Source organism: Lepisosteus platostomus, chromosome 3, assembly GCF_059453375.1.
Source record: "Lepisosteus platostomus isolate fLepPlt1 chromosome 3, fLepPlt1.hap1, whole genome shotgun sequence".
Classification (NCBI taxonomy): Eukaryota; Metazoa; Chordata; class Actinopteri; order Semionotiformes; family Lepisosteidae; genus Lepisosteus; species Lepisosteus platostomus.
In genome coordinates this window covers 37,843,053-37,856,350 of record NC_142613.1, presented here as the reverse complement: position 1 = coordinate 37,856,350, position 13,298 = coordinate 37,843,053, and the positions used below count along the sequence as shown (strand labels likewise).

The 13,298-nt window shown below is 36.9% G+C and overlaps 1 protein-coding gene across 1 annotated transcript; it reads left to right on the top strand.

Annotated features, from left to right (window-relative positions):
* The first annotated feature begins 1,363 nt into the window (after positions 1–1,363).
* Positions 1,364–7,646, top strand: LOC148674850 (thrombomodulin-like). Its single transcript, XM_088625527.1, has one exon. It carries the CDS (start codon positions 1,503–1,505, stop codon positions 3,129–3,131), a length of 1,629 nt encoding a protein of 542 aa, XP_088481653.1. The 5' UTR covers positions 1,364–1,502; the 3' UTR covers positions 3,132–7,646.
* The last annotated feature ends 5,652 nt before the right edge of the window (positions 7,647–13,298 follow it).

Below are 13,298 nucleotides of genomic sequence, written 5' to 3'. Positions count from 1 at the left end.
ACAAGACGAAAGCAAAACTGAATCAATAGACAGGACAGCGCTTACTTTATATTAACAGACACAGCTGCTAGGACTTGACATTAACTAACATGTTTTTCACTCTGTTTATGGGTTCAAGCTAAACCTTATTTTGCTGAAAGATAAAAGAAACACAAAGTTTCAGGTTTGGAGAAGTGCAGGCGTGGACCTGCTGGTGTGGAGAGGTGTGAAGCTATTTGAAACCTTGTGTTTCTTTGCTTAATCTTTCAGCATTGCAATGACCTTTACCTGCTCCTTTGCATTTTTATGTGCTACTTATGTATGTTCAGTGAATATTTGGAGAACCAATATGGAATTGTTTCTCTAATGGGCAGTTTGATATTGTATGTACTGTCTTTTTTAACCTTAGCCAATGTCCCCCGTGTGGAGGCCCCGTTAATAGAAGTTTAAAAACATCATGTAGCAACACCACTTCATGTAGAAGATAATGAAGAAAGCTGAAGAAACAATTACAGTTTTACTTAGTGAAACACCAACATATTTAACCCTTCAAATGCCACATTACAGAAATTGTGAAAGAGCTGAAGATATCAATGTGTGTTCCAATGTTAAATAAAAAAGACTTCCAGTAATGCTATTTACCTTTTTCTACTGCAGAATGTGGTGATTATAATCTTTGTTAAAATCACCCAATAGATTACCTTCTACATTGAATGTAGATTTCTGTACAATTACAACTCTTCATCAATTATTATAAGCAATTTAAGATAGTGACAGTTTGTTCAGTTTCACTTCAATGTTCCTGGCAAGGGTGAGCAGCAATGCCGAACATAATGAGAAATGTTATTATATATAAACAAAAGGTACAGTACATACTGAGAGGCATGGCTGTTTTTATTAAATAATGAAACTCAGATAATTAAAAACATAGTTTATATAAAAGTTTAAAATTGTTCATTTATAAAAATATAAATTTAATTAAATGGGATACAATTGGAAATACCAAGCGTGTCATTATATAAGGGTTATTAATACGTCTTGATAAACGACTGAAAGTATCATGCTGTTTTTTGTTTAAATGTTTAAAAGGTATAGCGGTTTAGAACTGAGGTCATTGCAGGTATTCTGCACATCTATAGTGTTAAATCACAAGTTTCAATAAGTTATAATAAATCGCCTAATTTTCATAAACTTTAAGGATGAAAGTTTTTGCTTACAGCACGGCTAACAGGCAAGAATAAAAAAAAACGTTTTGACTGAATTACATGCTAGCATGGGTACAAAAAACAGATCATCACTCTACAATTCTTGAATCCAGAATATGTTTTTCTTATTGACAAATATGTAATGAAACAGCTGCACTACCAAAAAGGAACTTCCTTCCTTTTTCGAACCAATGGGAAGAGATGCTCATTTAATAGGAGCTGTACAGCAACCTCTGGCAGTATAGTTTTGTACCAAAACTCTGGTGAAGGAAGCAGTTTACTATCAGATGTATTCCTTTTTATTGCGTACTGTAGATTATGGAGAGTTTAATGAGAATTCTTGCTACGGTTCAGTTTATTTTACAAATAACGGGAAAATCGGCGAAAAGTGGTGTCTGTGTAGGAAACGCCTGCTACAGCATAAACCAGGATTCCGCCACTTTTCAGACAGCCAAGAACAAATGTGAGTTGCAAGGAAATTTAATGACCGTCCGATCATCGGTATCAAACGAAGTACTCGCTGTGTTAATAGAGAATTCAAAAGCAGATTTCTGGATCGGGCTTCAGCGTCCTGCAGGGCGATGCACGGATAACACCGCTAAACTGAGAGGATACGTGTGGGTAACAGAAGATGAAAACACAGACTTTACCAACTGGGAAGACAGTGTCTCAGCCTGCTCTCGGCAGTGTGTCTCAGTTTCCAGCGATCTGAAGTGGAAGGAAAGGTCTTGTCAGGATGAAGTGGATGGATTTCTGTGTGAGTACAATTTCAATAAAACCTGTGACCCTCTGCCACAAGACTATGATGAGTTTATTTTATACAAAACCCCTTTAGGAATTATGGGAGAGGATCTCGCCTCCATTCCTCCTGGAAGCATTGCAACACTGAAACCTTCTGATTTCAAAGTCTTATGTGTGGCTGATGAGACTAATAACTGGATTCAGGGACCTTGGAGTTGTGAGTTTGAAAACGGTGGCTGTGAGCACCAGTGTAGAATGAAGAATGGTAAACCAGAGTGTATTTGCCCACCTGGCGAGGAACTCAAAGATAATAAACTGAACTGTAATAAAATGAATCTTTGTGTCAATTCAGACTGCGAACACCTCTGTGTGAATCACAATGACAGCTATACATGCCTGTGCGACCATGGATTCAAGCTGGAAGAGGATGGGAAGCGATGTAGAGACATAGATGACTGCGAACTTCCAGGAATTTGTGACCATGAGAAGGTGTGTGTGAACATGCCTGGCAGTTTTGCGTGCAGATGCCCAGATGGGTATGAAGATGTTAAGGGTAAATGCGAAGACATTGATGAATGTTTGAATGATGTATGCCAGCAGGACTGTGAAAATGTAATGGGTAGTTACAAGTGTTCCTGTTTTCAGGGATACGTGCAAAGAAATGAAAATACTTCTAAGTGTGAACTGCATTGCTCCTCATATGAATGTCCAGCTGTATGTGATCCAAACATTTACTGGATGTGTAAGTGCCCAGATGGATTTGTATTAGACCAAAGGGAAGATGGTTTGTACTGTGTTGATATTGACGAATGTGAATCTGGCACCTACTGTTCTCACTTTTGCAACAACACATTCGGGAGTTACAGCTGTTACTGTGAAAAAGGGTTTTATCTTCTTAATAATTTTTTGTGTGTTTCTGAAGAAGAAAAAGTAGGATCCACAACAACTATCTTTCCTCCAGTTGTAAGTGGTTTTGTTACTCCAACTTCGAACTACACTGCAGATGACACATATATAGTAACTCCTGGGGTCCTTTTTGGAATTGTCATTTGTACTGTTGTGATTATATTAGTTTTGATATTTTTCCTCCACTGGGTCTATAAAAATCATGTAAAAGCAGGGCCTGCTTTTAACCCAAAGAAGAAAGACCTGCGTGTAGATCCTCATGAAAGTACTGAAATGAGCACTGATGCAGGCTTTATTTGAAAAGTAATTTTAATTACCCTAATATTGCCTTCATTTTGGCCGTCACGCTCTTAAACCCCTCCTCTTAAGGATGCTCCAGCCCTTCCTAGTTTTATTCTTGATTCCCTGCACCTGCCTCCGGTTCCTGCCCCTGTCCTACAAAAGCCAGGCGTTCCTGCCAATCTGGGCTTAGCTTTGGAAGATGGACGCCCAGAAGCCTGTCTATCCGCGAGTCCAGAAGCGACTCGACGGCACAGGCTTCACCACGGCATTAGGGAGCGTCTGGTCCCATGACCCCCATTTTATTCCCCTGTCCCGCCACTGGATCCCGCTCCGGCTTTTATCTCTGTCTGTCAGGATGGATTATCTCTTATTGGATTACACTGCTACACTCATGGATTTGCCTCGGACTCCTTTGAACTGTTTGTCTCGGCCGCACCTCCCCCAAACACCAGCGCACCATGGAGATGCCCCCTGTTTTCCTTCCAGCCCCTTTGCATGCTATTTTCTCCGTGTTTTCCTCACTCCTCCCCAGATTGTGTTGTCTGCACAGGGTCCTGAAAGAATGCTTCGTGACATTGGCGACTGCATGATTCAGGGTATCACAAGTTTGCGTAACTTAAATTATTTAAAAACTCAATAGTAAAACATTTCAAATTATTTTTGAAAGAAAAAGCTTTCTTTCAAATTACAATAAAAACTTAAATCTCATTAAAACAATGAATTACGTAAGGAAAACAACTGGCCTGTTTCAATTTGTTTCAAAACCTAATACACAAAAGAGAAGCTCAGAGTGTGTCAAACAAAAGAGAATCAAAACACAAATGTAGGACATCAAATAAAAGATGAGCTTCACAAATAAAAGAAAAATAAAGGTAGCTTAAGTGAATCAGCGCTGTATGACTCAAGGGATATTGACACAGACAAAGTTTATGGCAAGTCCAGTTTATTGTAATTCTGATCCTTAACAGATTGTTAATAGGAAGTATTCTCTATTTCATTGTGCCCTAAAATACTAAATGAGTGTAAATAAGCAACCATTGTCTTAAAAATAATACTAAAAAATTAGGCAATAAGTCTTTGATAGACCATCATTTTATGAAGATGGCTATGCCGAGCTGAAGTATTTTCATAGAAGCAATGTGAAATAAATCTTAATTATTACAATATTTGAAAAATAAGAACCTGAAATGAAAGACAGCAATTTATACACATGTACTGTAAATAGAATGTCATTTACAGAAAGCCATTGCTAAACATCATATCCTGTAGTCTCAGTTGCTTTACTTCTGTGTTTAAATTATTAAAATCGAAGGCTGTTAAGAAGTTGAAGTTATTTTCTGTTGATGTTAGACAATGTCTGCTCTTTTTTATGTGTAAATACATGATACTTGCATCTCTGCAGAGAAAGACAAAGAAATAACTTTAATTAATGAATGATCTTCTGGCATACAGAGCTGTGTACATTGGAGAAACCTTCTTAGAAATGATAACAAGCTTACACTTTTGTGGAAAGTTTTTTTTAAGCATATCAATTAATGTCATGGAATTTCCCAGTACTGGAAACGGCAGAAGAAACAAATCATATACTGAAGACATCACTATCTTTGGAGTGAGTCAGTGTTATGTACAAAGTTCCATCTCCCCTGACAAAAGGAATGAGAAAACTTCTTACTGAGAACAGTGAGAACACCTGAACTTCTTGGATTGAACATTCTGTTCTGACAAATTCACAGTTCACTGATTTTTCTAACAACGCATTTAAAGTTTTTTTTTTCTCGAAATGTCTTAATTTTTAAAGATTTCATTTGATACTTGTGTGTTACACAAAAACTTTTTTTCAGTTTTTTGTAAGCTGAAGTTCATCTCCCATTAAAACTCTGTCTGAAACAAACATATGTCAAGTATAAGATGGCGGTAGTCTTTCTTTAGAGTGCATACAATCTGTATTATATGATTTAGCCAAGGTGGTGATGACAGTGTTTCATTTGCAGCCTCACACAATCTCCTCTCATGGAGAGACTTAAACATTATTTAGCAAAACGTTTTTACAAGTCACACAAAACAGGCAGTGCTAATGTAAAAGGATGACAAAACCAAACAAATTAAAGAATTACTGTACCATTTGACAACTAAAGTTATAAAAACAATAAGAACAAAATTAATAATCATCTACAGGTATATGGCCATACAATTCTTCATATGTTTATGGATTAACCAACATTTTAGAGTCCTTCAAACCAGCAGCAAGAGTAAACGATTCATTCGGATAGAACCTATGATACGGTTGTTAAGGAGATTTTCAAAATCATTTAGATAATGATCCTAAAAGAGGAGTTCTCAAATTGCAGAATAGAGGCATTCAATGATTCATTGAGAACTGGTTACTGGAGAACTGGATAACTGTATCTGAATTATGTAGAAACCTTCTATCCACTTCCCTGGACATACTTAAAAAACAAATTATTTAAAAATCCTAAAAAAGTCTAAAAAATGTAGGAGCCATTGCAGTGGTGTTTGCATGGTGTAGTATCCTACAAGATGTTAGCACTACAAATGCAAAGGGTATCTGCATTGTTTCTCAATGCCACAGTCCCATTCATGTTTTGTGCTTATTTTCACCAACTACATAAAAAACAGTTCTCTCCACAAAGTGTATCACTGTAAATCAAATGAATCATTTCCCAACCTACATATTCAATGGTATGGGAATAAGAAAACTAATGGTTCTTGATTAATTTTTGAATTCTTGAGACTAGGTTCTTTTTGGCTTTAGATTTGATGGTATTTTGTTGTTGGAAAGCACAATATTTGCCATTGCTATATCACAAATACAATGGTTACAAAGCATTCAATCCCTTCCAGTAATGTTCTATTTTTGTTGAATTACAAATGATTTGTATGGATTTTTTATAATGTGAGCATTATTAGTTGAGGATTGATGGACAGCAGTTTGCAAATCTTGCCAATCCAGTGTAGCATTTGCCTTGTGCTGTGGGTCAGTGTCCTACTGAAATGTAAATGTACTTTGCTCCATCTTGACGAGGTTTTCATGAAAAGTCCCAAAACATAATGCTGACATCACCATGCTTGACAGTAAGAAAGAGTGTTGAGTGGGTAATGTGCTGTGTTGGTTTTGTGCCCGATATAATACATTGCCTTTTGGCCAGAAAATTCTGATTTTGTCTTTTCTCACCTCAAAACCTTCTGCCAGGTCTTTGCTACAGTATATCACTTAAATAGTTTGTTGTGAACTCCATGTCAGGATCTGAGATGGACACACAAGAATTTAGACTCTGATAACTTAGGGGACCAGGGAGGTATTTTATTTTTTCTTTTATTTTGCAGCACAACATTCATATACAGTACATGCATGACTCATAACAGGCCTGCACACAGCTCACATCTAATGCTTTCCTGTCGGAAAGTGACCAGCTGACGCCATGATGCACTTCTACATAAGCGTTAACTCTTTGTAAACCAAGCTGTGCCTTTATTACAGATGTGAACACAGGTCAGGTGAAGTAGATCCATGAGATGAAGATGTGCAAGTGGGAGCCTGCATTTTGTCTCCTGTTGTGCAGCCTGCAAATAGGTGATTTTGTGAATATTGAGGTTTTATCATATACAGTACCATCCCTTTAATCAACTGTGGTTTTGGAAGCCTAAATAGTAGGTAGTTAGAAAAGGAATTGGCAACATGGAAGTCTTAAAGTCATAGAGCAGGAATCCAAAAGCCATGTCTTATTATCAGTGTGTCTTATTATACACTAGTCATAATACCACCCAGAGTATTAGCCCAACTGAAACAAGGTTAAGAAAATATGATATAAAATGTTAATAGTAATGACCTGGAACGGATTGTCAGTGGGCCATTGCTGTTTTGTTGCGGTTGTTTTTCTTGTGTAGAAAAAGTGGATGTTTTTTATTGTAATTTAATGTGTGATTGTAGATGATCCTCAGCAAAGTACCACCCTAACTGTTGTGCAGCTTGATATTCTTAGTACACCTGAAGTTAAATTGTATGTTAAAAAGCCCGTTATTGTATATTTATGAACTCCTTATATTGGTTGCAATATACCTGCTATGTTACTGAGTGGTCAGTATTGTGTGTTTTCTGTTTGAACATCTAGTTATGCTTCAACATCACCCTTTTTGTAATCCCGTTCTCTGAAGGAATCACTCTCTTGCCATAAATTTCCTTCCTGTATAGACTGTTATTATTGTTGTTAACTAGCATCCTTCCTACCCTATTGTTATTGAGCAGATTATATGATTGTTCTTTTTTATTTTTTTAGTGACCAATCCCTGTTTTTTTCTTGTAAGGAACAAAGCTATTTTTCTGCGCATGTATACATACTGTATACAGTACTTAACAATTAGATTAAACAACTGTTGCCCTTTCAATGTTTATTAGATTGAAATATTAACTTAGTCTTTAAGATTATATCATGCATGTGGTATTCTAATGGCAAGGTTTATGCCAGTGATACTTTGACAGTTTGATGCAAATTAAACGTTTTAGCAAACTTGTGATGACCCATTTTTATATTTTGTAATTTGTAACTCTGCAAGTAAGTATGTACAGGTAAGTCAATATTGAATTCCTTGCCTATCTTTCTTTCCCTCAACATGATGAAATTAATTCTAATGTCTCTCTTTCTAATCTAACAAGGGTGTAAGCATTAATTAGCTCTTGCTGAATCCCAACTCCTGTGAGAGAACTGCCTTATGGTTTTTGCTTTTGCCTTTTGCATGTTTGAAGTTTTGGTGAATTAGAAGTGGTAAAAAAAATTCTGCCTTCCAAGTGATTTGACAAAACCTAAACAATATTTGTAACCATAATTCATAGCAACAGTATTCTCATAAACTACAGCTTTCACAATCTAGGGCACTTCCTGTAATATAAATATCTGTTCATCTATTCAGTTTATTTTAAACTACAATCACTTGGAGAGTTGATCCTTAATATTATCTTAAATAGCTTAAATAGCTTAATCCCAGACTTCATGGTTGTACAAGAGGCTGGGCAGAATCACTTCGTCCACCTGCTTTTTCAGAATCTTTATTGAAGATAGTTCAGGTGATAAGTCCTGTTCTTCTTAGCCTTGCATGCCTTTCAGCTGGTGGTTTCGCAGCTAGGCTGAATCTCCCAGGTCCCAGGAATCTCATCAATAGGCCCAGATAGCAACAGCTTACTGTGTGTTTCCATGTGCAGTGGTTTATTTTAAACTAGAGCTTCTTCTCTTTTTGTTTTTCACAATACTATTCCAGTGGCCAGGTCCTACTGAAGAGCCTTGCTCTACTGGTTACAATTAAGGTGTGTTTTGTCCAGAGCAGAGTTTTGTAGCACTGTTGCCTACTGGTTGATATATACAGTATAGTATTAAAGAGTGTGGTATTCAGAATGCAGCCTTTGGCAAAGAGCTAATGTTATGAACATGGACATTGTACTGTACATTTTGCCTACGTACACTGATTTGATTAAATCAGTCACCCTCACTGTAGGTCACCCAGGAGATTTTAATAGTCCTAGATGTCATATCAAATCAAAAGCTTGGGCATTAACTGTTTTTGAGAAATGTGCTCTTTGCAACAAGTATACAGTAAATGTTTAATTTGGTAACAGCTCTGCAAAAACATTAATATTTCTTTCCCCTAATATATACTGGTAGATCCTTGATCTTTTAAATTCTTTATTCCAGTTAAAAGCAAAGTGAAGCATGAAGTCAGTCAGCTCCCACTTTTTATTAATAGCAGTAGAGCGTGGATAACTCTAGTTACTGGATAAGAGACATATTGTATGATTTTCCCACTTCTGCTCTCTCTAAACGCAGGGTGCTTTAGCCATGCACACGCAAGGTGGGCTGCAAACAGCGCCTGAGGGCAGGACTACGGGACTGTATATAGTGGGGCGGAGGCTGGGAGACAGCCTCTTCCCTTCGTGTCTGTGTGTTAGTGAAGGTGCAGCACTGTAACCCCTGTCCCTGTGTGTGTACCTTTCCCCAGTTCGAGTTATTAAATGTGTTGTTTAACCACATTCCCTGAGTCCCATGCCTGCTCCATTCCATACTGAAACCCGCGGTTGTTACAATAACTAACAATATGTCCCAAAGTGGGAAGAGGAGAGAGTCCTAAGTTTATTGAACAAGTCTATTTGGAACCCATAAAATGCAGTATTATCTTCAGGTCTAGTAATCTCCTACACATGAGGGGTAATAACAAAATCAGAGAGACTTTTTCAAATAAGTTTAAAAGAAGAGTAGAGTAGGAGAAAGGGCCTTTTCAATTTCTTATGACACATTCCTATTGCCCTAATTGATCACCACTGATAATTACAACTAAACCTGAACCCAGTATAAAATATAAATAAAATACAGTGGGCATGGTAAGAAAGAGTTTCTTAGTACATTACACCACAGAATATACAGTATATGAAAAGAAAATATGTATATGTAGAAAATCTACATGATGAGGGTGGATAGTTACCAAGACAGAGCTAGTACTACCATTAGTAATATTAATAATAGCATTCATATTACATTAAGGAACTAAATGTCAGACACCCTACACTACAAAACTCTGACAACCCAGGAGAAGACAGTTAGTATCAAACACACACATACAAGTAACATGCTATAGACTGTTATTAGGTAATACTAAACACAACCACACAAGACCCAGAGTTTAAATGTTCAAATTCCAGTAGGAGTGAGTCATATTCATCTTTGTGCTTAATGTGAACCATATCTCCTTTCAGTGTTCTAGTTCAGCATGGTTGTGTAACGCATAAGAGTTCACTATTCGGTTTCAAGTCAGTCCACAGTGCACTTTAATCCCTTGAGATGATGCAATGTCTTTGTCTTCTCAGGGATCTCGTTAATAGTAGGATAAATACCACATTTTTTATTTTAAATTCTTCAAGGTTCAACCATGTCAGCAGTGTTACCAAAACCATCACATATTTTGGCTTTGGCCTCGGAGGAGCAACAGCACCTTCTCTTTTTCTGGTACAGAGCTCTAGTAGCTCCTCTTGCCCTTTTGCTGGGAAAGGCAGGAGTAGCATTTTTTCACCTTTGGTGATTTTTGTCAATATGAAAATACAAACGTTTCCCTCACTTGTTCCGTCTCTGTTAGCCAAGGCATGTTGTTCCCAAGACGGTACAGCTTTTTGCCACATTTTCCACCAAATGTAAGGTAAGATAAGATAAGTATATTGGCCATAGACAATTTCTTGTGTTAGGAGTTTGTCTTTTCACATACCCCAACTTTCTCTCCAGACAGGGAGAGAAGCTTGGGGTCAGAGCGCAGGGTCAAGCCTTCCAGCCACAACTGCAGATCCTTAGCCACAGAGCCACTGCAGCACCCAAATGTGACATCATAATGGTTAGTTTGGGAAATGGATGCACAAGGTGCAAAACTGACTAATTTGCAGTGGCTTACAAAAGTATTTAGACCTTTCCTGTGGTGTTCCGTTTTGTGAAATCATTAAGTGCTGCATGCAACGTCATTTCTTTATCTAAAATCTAAATACTCAAACTCAAGACCTTGATGAGTAAGATAACTTCCTGTAAATGTCAGCAAAAACTAAAGAGACAAAAAAACGAAGTATGATTATGATGAAGCTGATTGCACAAGTGTTCTGACCCAGGAACTCAATATTTTGTTAAAGCATCTTTGCCAGCAATTACAGCCACAAGTCTTTTTGGTTAAGTCTCTACAACTTTGCACACTAGCCCGGTGCAGCTTTTGCCCATTTGACTTGGCAGATAAGTTTCAGCTCTCTCGATTTGCTTGGGGTCGCTTGTAGACAGCAGTTTTTAAGTCTTTCCTTAGATGCTCAATAGTATTGAAGTCAGGACTTTGACTGGGTCAATCCAAGTACATTTCCCTTTTTATTTTGAAATCTCTCTGATGTAGCTTTGACCTTGTGTTGCGAATCATTTGCCTGCTGAATGGTGATTTTTTCACCACCAGTTTTACATACAAAATGTTTCCTCAGACTAAAAATGTTCTCACCCACTGATGCATTTCTATAATAATAATAATAATAATAATAATATCACTTTATTAACCCTTTACCATTTCTTGCATTAGGAGTTATCTTTTCACATACCCCAGCTTGCTCTCCACAAGACACACAGATAGGGAGAGAGCCTGGGGTCAGAGCACAGGGTCTGCCATTATGCAGCACCCCTGGAGTAATTGAGGTTGAGGGCCTTGCTCAGGGGCCCAATGGAGTAGGATTCCTCTGCCTGCTGGGGTATTTGAACCAGCAACCTTCCTGCCATAGGCACAGATCCTTAGCCACAGAGCCACTGCTCCACCCCAACTGATGTAACTCCCTGTCAGGGAATCGAACCCTGGTCTCCTGCATGACAGGCAGGGATACTCACCACTACACTACGGGAGATTCCAGTTCAGTTTGGACATCCATGTTGTACCAAGAGAGATTTAGTTCTGAATTGTATTTATTTCTTTGGATGCAGATTTCTTATTTGTCTTGACATTCTGTAAATGTTGCATACTGTTTTAAGATTAATGTTTAATATTTTACAGAGCTAGATTACAGAGTTTCTGGATCTTTGGAACATACTGTAGATCTCTGAAACACATAGATTTGTTTGTACTGTATGTGTTGTCCTGTAACATATTGTGTTTTTATAGTTTTCTTATTTTATTGTTAATAAATACGTTTGTTCAAACTTTGATTTAATTTCCCTATTAAGATAGCTGTGTTACAGAATAAAAAAAAAAACTCAGCTGCCTCAAATTTTACCTACTGCTCAGGTACTTTTATTTAACTGTTCCCCTATTTTTCTTCTTAACATTAGTGTAATATCCACTAACATTTATAAATAGATTGATATCTCTATTTTGTAATGTACTATATTAAATAGAGACAAAAACAGGGACATACTCAAAAAACAGGTTTACATTTTCAAATACTTGTATGATTTAGACTGATAAATAGGAGCCAAAGATAAAGCTGGTCATTTTTGCAACAAAGTCTTCATAAATTATCCATATTATTCCTGTCATGCAATATAGTCCTATACTGTAATTCATGGTGAAACCAGAGTAACCCACAATCAAAATCCAGGGATAAACCATGCACAGTTAAACCAAGATATAAGTCCAAAAATTTTAAATATTAAACTATCATGACAGTCTTAGAATGATACAACATCTATTAGATTTTACCTTTTCACATTGGAGAACTAGGAAAGAAGAAACATTTATTAAAATCACCTAATTTAAGAATATTTAATGTCAGCATACAGTAAGTTATAAACAGGATATTCTACATTATAGAATCTCATATCACTACTTTGTGGTTCAAAGGCCCTGCCCATTTTAACTAAAAGTACTCAATTAAAATGTCACTATCACAGATAGTCTAGATGTAAAATTTTGTACATCTTATTCAATATGTGTTATTTTAAAACATATTGCAGTTAGATCTTTGTTGATGTGTTACACTAGCAGATAAGTTAGTGTTCAAGAATAATGCATAATAATTTACAGAAAAGTAACTGACGACAGATATGTAAATGACAGATATTGCAATGTACAGTACAATGAGAGAATGACAAGACAGGGCACACAGAGGGATTGAATTTAGGGCACATTATGAAAATGACCTGCTCTTCAAGATGTGGCATTATCTGGGAGTGCATGTGCTTCTTAACTGCAATAGCAGTAGCACTGCCATATCCTGCCTGTCACTCCTGCACTTCCCAAGTACTTTAATCCCGGACTGGATTCAGAAATGGAATTGAGTAAGTGAGCTACAAGTAAAACTGTGAATGGAACAGAACTAAACACCACCTACTGTAGATGTTGTAGGCATGTACAGTACATCTTTGCCTACCAATAGTTGGGGTTTACTTTAATAATTTAATAAACAGTATTTTTGTTATCAGAATATTGTAATTCAGTGGTGGGTATTCCCACCACAAAAGGTTATTGGTATTTGTATAGTGCTTCCTTTTCGGTACAAGAGTGATTAACGTTTGCCATGGGCAATTATGAAAATGTCTTACTGGGTTCATAATAAAGTTAATTAAAATTAATTAAATTAAAAAGAAACTCATTAGTAAATTAGATACAATAGAATGCAGAGCTGAATATGCTTGTAGGCAGCTGATTCTAAGTAAGGAATAAATCATTTATCCATTAGGTAAA

Excerpts from the sequence above, each read along its gene's own strand:
- LOC148674850 (XM_088625527.1), top strand. The coding sequence starts at position 1,503 with ATGGAGAGTTTAATGAGAATTCTTGCTACGGTTCAGTTTATTTTACAA.